Raw genomic sequence first — 6,724 nt, 5'->3', positions numbered from 1 at the left:
CCTCTCTCTCCTCGTGCATCTCATGATGATACAAGAGCGCCAAATTCCCCGGTCGTTGCGTTCACGAACGAGATTTGTTTCGAGAGAAAATAGCGTTCGTGTTCTCGTTCTCATGAATTGATTGTATGATTCGATTCGTATCGCGTTCTGAATAATCATTTCCTACGGATTATTCACCGACAAGCTCTCTCTCACACCAGGGTCGGTCCTCATCGATGAATCTAAATCTATGCTTGAATCAGATGTGAAATTATAATCTCCAGACGTTTTATGCTTCTGCTTCCTCATCTTACATTTTACTCTCGATATTCACATCATAATTTTATTCGCATCAAGATCATTTTATATCATTTCATATCATTTCACATCACAAAGTGACCGCTACCAACCTGTCTATCCACGAAAAACCCCATCACCATCATCACCCACCCACCACTCTCCATGCAAACCCAAACCCAAAAAGTACGTACCGTCCTTAGTCCCGGCTGTCCGAGATGAAGCAAAGAAGGCTTGTATAAAGTGTTTCAAGCAGAGTGCAAAGTGACAGCGGCCACCCCTACCACTAGCCCATCGAGCGCCCATCCAGAATTTCCCCTAGTGTCCGCACCTTCATCTTGCAGCAGCATGATTCGTTTGCTAACCCTCCGTGTGGGAAGGAGATCCAATTACAGACGCTCGAAGAACACGACCCCCTGCAGAAGACCTCCTCTCCGCTCCAAAATCGAGTCGATGCCCTCCGAGAGATTTCGTCTAAGCCATCCTGGTTTCTTCTTGGTTCATCTTATTTCTTTCGTGCTTTTCGCTTTACAGTCCCTACCTAGGTAATACGGGAGAAGAGAGAAAGAGAGAAAGATCTTTTATTCATTCATTGAGTCTGTCTGCATATTAAAGAAATATTAATACGCTAGTACGCTACTTGGAATTCCTCAAGGTAAGTGAAGTTGGCATGAGTGAAGATTTAGCATCGTGGATGCGCTATCTTCGGTCTATCCCGTACGCTATCAAATTGACAAGAGAGTTCTTTCATGATGAAGATAGGTGTTCTTGTCGTAAATAATGTACTTGTGTGCTTTCTTTATGTGTTGCTATTCTGAGCAATAAAGAACGGATTTAATGTGATTGTCTAGTTTCTATTATCGTATTCCCATTCGCTTTTTGGTACCTGAATGACGAGTTTCGAGGAAAGATTTATTAATAAAGATAAAGGGAATCTTTTGCCGATAGAGAAGAGAAGTCTGATATCTCGATATAACTTCAAAGGAATTCATCGACATTATCGATCTGTACGCAGTCTATGGAAATTACCCTTGATTATTTAATATCCATCCAATTCCCCCTTCAATTCTTCCAAACTCCATTCACCAGAATATTATCTACATTCACTCATTTATTTGAACATTCATTACCCTTTTTAGTTATTTTGATTAGAAAATATCCTTGTTAAACATCATCATCCAATCCTTCTACTTTCCACCAGAAACCCTGGACCAAAGCACTTTCAACGGACCCACTAAATCTTATTAGCACCGCTCCACCAGCAAACCAACCCCAGTCTCGCCCATCCATCAAACTTTACTCCTTTGAAATAAAACCACCTTCTTTTCCACCCATCTGTATTTTGTCCTTTTTACCCACCACCACCACATTTACATTCCTTACAACCAGTCTTTCGAGGCACTTACACTCATTCGAGCAGCTTGAAATTCTTCGAAAGAATATATCCTCACGAGTACAGCAGTGCTGCCAATCTTTTAACGCCAATTTCTTAACGAAACTCCCGGTCCAAGTACACTCTCTCTCACCCACTTTCTCGAAGAAAGCAACGGAAATTTCAAAAGTCTTCTCACCACAAGGAAATTAAACCCCCACATTCCCGTCAACATCAATCAAAATGCGTTCCTCAATCGTTGTCGCTTCCCTCTGCGCTGCCTTTGCAGCTGCTTCTCCCCTCGTCAAGAAGGGTCTTGAGATCGCCGCTCCCGCCGCTCAAGTCGTCGAGACACATGTTGATGTCGTTACAAACGTGGTCATGGTCACTGTCACTGGAGAGCCAGTCATCGTTACTGCTGGAGCCGAATCTACCCCCGCTCCCGTTGTCGTGACTGTCACTGCCCCAGCTCAATCTAGACCTCACAGACATTCTCACTCTCAAGCCGCCCCTGCCCCGGCACCAACTACAACTTCCCAAGCTGTCGTTGTCGTTACTGAAACCCAAGCTCCAGCTACCTACGCCGCCGCTCCAGCTACCAACGAAGCTGCCGCCGCCAAGGTTGTTGAAGTCACTACAAGCTCCGCCGCTCCTGTTGCTGCTACTACTGAAGCTGCCTCCGCCACCGATGCTCTCAGTCCAACTTGTGTCGCTGCACACAACAATGCTCGTGCTAGTCACAAAGCTAGCGCCATGACCTGGAATCAAACTCTTGCTGACTACGCCGCTCAAGAGGGTAGTTGCACTAAATTCGCCCATGATTTGTAAGTTTTCTTCCTTCCTCATGTGTGAGAATATGAGCTAATACAAAATAGGACCGCTGGTGGTGGTGGATACGGACAAAACATCGCTGTTTCCGGAAACTCTAACTCGGGTGCTTTTACTACCGAAGCCGCCCTCGCTGATCATATTCAGCAATGGTATGAAGAGGAGTCTCTCTTCGGATCATTGTACGGTGTTGCCAACCCATCTGAAGCTGTTGGTGACTTCTTGCATTTCACTCAAATTGTTTGGCAAGGATCCCGTCAAGTTGGATGTGCCGTCAAGACTTGCGGAACCGACAACTCCATCTACCCGGGCATGTACATCTGGTACAGCGTCTGCAACTACTACCCAGCAGGAAACGTTATCGGTGAATTCGCCACCAACGTTCTTTCTTAAATGATATCATGCCCATTTGCACATAAAGGAGTTCTTGGCGTTTAAGCTCTGGAGCTAAACTTACCTTTCATGTATGAACTTCTATTGAGAGGGGGGTTTTGTTGCCGAGCTCTGGACCGCAACTCCATACCTTCGATACGCATCTAACGACATCATATAAAAAATGGACAGAAATGGATGGATCTCGCGTCTTCCCTGGGTGTTTGACGACCTTCTTGACTTTATGCGTTGCGCCTTTTAGATACCCCTTGATAGACTTGGGTTCCTAATCGCGTTAAGTTATTTCGCACGTATTAGCATTCTTCTGCTCATCATTCAGTTCTTGTACATAGTTAAACTTAAATAGGTCCTCGAGATCCTTTTTCCAAAACTTCATTAGTTCCTGCATCTGTGATTGTGATTTGACTGTGTTCTGATTGTGATTTACCATTCCTCTAAAGGCATGCCAAAATGTAAGATGATTGATCGATTGCCTTCAGGCCAATGAGGAATCTCGTTAATCTTCACCCGCGTTCTTGGGTGTTGATCCGATCTAGTTCGAACGGATCTACGACGATGTGACGATAGATGCATGGTTGAAGTGAGGTGTGATTGAGATTTGCGCGGGATGAATAAAGCTTGGCAAAAAATGAGTCAGTCTTCGGTAGTGGCAGCGCAGCTGCGGGATAAAACGGTCCGTGCCTATATCTGAGCTAATCAAGAAAGAGGTGATGGAATACTGACGATAAGGCGATACGCCTAGAAATGTCTCGACTTTTTTCTATCTTCACATAATATTAGATACATGAAGATATCTTTCTGGATTCAGGTAGTGTGTGTACTCTTCTTTTAATGCTTTGCCTATTTTTAGACATATATTTGAGTGTGAGACATCTTGAATTATATCTGATATTCATTTGAAACAAAGTCGTCCTTCGCAAACGAAAGTGTGCTATTTTATCAGGATAACGAGGCAGCCGTTAGTGACCTTGAGAGTCAACTCGACAACACAGACAACTCAACTCCACTTCTCGCGCACGCGAATTTCACCTTCCCATTTGAGATTGAACATACAGATTACGGTCCACTTCAAGACCATTCAACCTTTCAATTCAAAGATAGACATTTGAGTTCAGAGCATGATGAGTTCAAACATGCGTGGAGTGGGGGAGGCGCAAGGCATTGGACAGGCTTTGAAGGGTATGTTGGGAAAGGCCACTACGACAGTACCGGAACAGAAGAATGATAAGGTGCAGCTGGTCAATAGGGCCAGTGAAAGCAAGAGTCCATATGTTCGCGCTCATTCTGCGAATCCGGTGGCATGGCAGCTTTGGGGAGATGAAGCAATTGACTTGGCGCGTCGGGAAAATAAATTGTTGTTTGTGAGCATTGGTTACAGCTCTTGTCATTGTAAGTTCTCCCTCCTTTGAAACTCGCCAAAAACACGATCAAGGGCTTACGACATGGAACAAAGGGTGCCATATAATGGAGCGCGAGTCATTCGAAAACGAAGAAGTAGCTGCGAGATTAAATAGCTCATTTATACCCATCAAAGTCGATCGCGAAGAACGTCCGGATATTGATAGAATTTACATGAACTTTGTGCAAGCGACGACTGGCTCTGGAGGATGGCCACTGAATGTCTTTCTGACACCGAGTTTGGAGCCAGTGTTTGGGGGTACATATTGGCGGGGGCCAAGCAAGACGACAGATTTCGAAGATCAGGTCGACTTTTTGGGAATTCTGGATAAATTGAGTACCGTTTGGTCGGAACAAGAATCGCGATGTAGACAGGATTCGGCACAAAGCTTGCAGCAATTGAAGGATTTCGCTAATGAGGGTACCTTGAGTAACAGACTGGGGGAGGGTGTGGACAATATTGATCTCGAACTACTGGAAGAAGTCACTGAACATTTCGCTAGTAGCTATGATCAGGCAAATGGAGGGTTTGGTTCAGCTCCAAAGTTTCCCACTCCTTCGAAAATTGCCTTCTTGCTCCGTTTGAGCCAATACCCAGGGGCTGTAATTGATATTGTTGGACTTCCTGATTGTCAACACGCCCAGGAAATCGCTCTTACAACTCTTCGCAAAATGGCACGTGGTGGAATTCATGATCATATTGGAAATGGCTTCGCTAGATATTCTGCTACTGCAGATTGGTCTCTTCCCCACTTCGAAAAAATGCTCTACGATAATGCACAGCTTCTACATCTCTATTTGGATGGCTTTCTTTTGTCGCGAGACCCGGAGTTCCTAGGAGTCGCATACGATATCGCAAATTATCTGACGACCACTCTTTCACACTCGGAGGGAGGATTTTATTCAAGCGAAGATGCCGACAGTTATTATAAAAATGGTGATTCCGAGAAACGAGAAGGCGCCTATTACGTTTGGACTAAACGAGAATTTGAAAATATTCTTGGCAGCGAACGTGGATTGATACTTTCCGCTTTCTTCAATGTTACTAGTCACGGTAATGTGGCGCAGGAGAATGATCCACATGACGAATTCATGGACCAGAACGTATTGGCCATTTCAAGCACTCCATCTGCATTGGCCAGTCAATTTGGCATCAAGGAGGCTGAAATTATAAAGGTTATCAAGGAAGGCAAAGCGCAATTAAGAAAACGTCGAGAAGCTGAGCGGGTGAAACCGGCTATGGATGATAAAATCGTTGTCAGCTGGAATGGTATTGCGATAGGGGCTTTAGCTAGATTATCCTCAGTTATCAACGCTTTCGATCCCGTCAAGGCTCAAGAGTACCTAGATGCAGCTCTCAAGGCAGCTACATTTATCAAGGAAAATCTATATGACGATAAAGCTAAGATTCTCTACCGGATCTGGCGTGAAGGACGAGGTGATACTCAAGGATTTGCCGACGATTATGCATTTTTGATTGAAGGACTCATCGATTTGTATGAAAATACTTTCGACGAGAAGTGGCTTCAATGGGCCGATGAACTTCAACGTAAGTAATCCTTCTTCCAATTGATACATAGTGATACTAATGGCAATCAACAGAATCACAAATAAATCTTTTCTACGACGGGGATGGTACAGGTGCATTCTTTTCAACTACCGCCTCTGCTCCAGACGTAATCCTTCGCCTCAAAGATGCCATGGATTCTGCTGAACCCTCTACGAATGGCGTCTCTTCCTCGAATTTGTATCGCCTATCTTCAATTTTCAAAGATGAATCTTATGCGAAGAAGGCGAAAGAAACTGTGAAAAGTTTTGAATCCGAGATGTTGCAATATCCGTGGTTATTCCCTAGTTTCATGCCGGCAATTGTAGCAAGTCACTTGGGTTTAGTGAGTGTGGTGATTCATGACGCACCTGGTGATGATTTAGGGGGAAGACGGGTCCAACAATCTGTAAAGCAGCCCCGGGGCTCTTTAGGATCGATTGTTCGGTTGAATTCTTCAGAGGGAAATGGACAGTGGTTGAGACAGCGAAATCCATTGTTGAAGGATGGGTGGAAGAGTGACAAGACTAAGATACTCCTCTGCGAAAATGGAGTATGTAAAGAAGAGAAAGAGCCAATCTTTGTGGATTCAGGTGTCAAGATGGAGGAAAGTCCCATGGAAAATGATAGTTTTCAAATGACCAGTTTGAAAGAATCATTATCGGGCTCGGGGGAAAGTTTAAATCAGAGCCAAGGGGAACCAGTCCCAAAGGGAAATTTACAGCAAGGAGATCTTGGGGCTAAAACTAGCGTCGCGGATAACGGAAAGGAAAATTAGGTATATGTGAAAAGGAAAATATGTGGTTAGCTATCATGGCGTCATTGTTGATAGGGGTTTAGCGGAGTTTCAAAGATGTGTATGGTATAGCGTATCAATCAACGGATTTCGCTCACTTGCTTACTTGTCTTGT

General features: G+C 44.4%; 2 protein-coding genes across 2 annotated transcripts; both read left to right on the top strand.

Annotated features, from left to right (window-relative positions):
- Positions 1-1,891: 1,891 nt before the first annotated feature.
- Positions 1,892-2,869, top strand: EAE97_008770 (uncharacterized protein; the record flags this gene model as incomplete). The annotated part of the gene is made up of 2 exons (XM_038879285.1): positions 1,892-2,472; positions 2,524-2,869. 2 exons carry the CDS (start codon positions 1,892-1,894, stop codon positions 2,867-2,869), a joined length of 927 nt encoding a protein of 308 aa, XP_038729796.1.
- A 1,118-nt stretch (positions 2,870-3,987) lies between these two features.
- On the top strand, positions 3,988-6,591 carry EAE97_008769 (uncharacterized protein; the record flags this gene model as incomplete). Its single annotated transcript, XM_038879284.1, has 3 exons — positions 3,988-4,258; positions 4,323-5,816; positions 5,870-6,591. The coding sequence occupies 3 exons, from the start codon at positions 3,988-3,990 to the stop codon at positions 6,589-6,591; spliced, it is 2,487 nt and encodes an 828-aa protein (XP_038729795.1).
- Positions 6,592-6,724: the final 133 nt, after the last annotated feature.

This window comes from Botrytis byssoidea (assembly GCF_014898295.1).
Source record: "Botrytis byssoidea strain MUCL 94 chromosome Unknown BBYS_019, whole genome shotgun sequence".
NCBI classification, from domain to species: Eukaryota; Fungi; Ascomycota; class Leotiomycetes; order Helotiales; family Sclerotiniaceae; genus Botrytis; species Botrytis byssoidea.
This window is presented reverse-complemented; position numbering and strand designations above follow the sequence as displayed.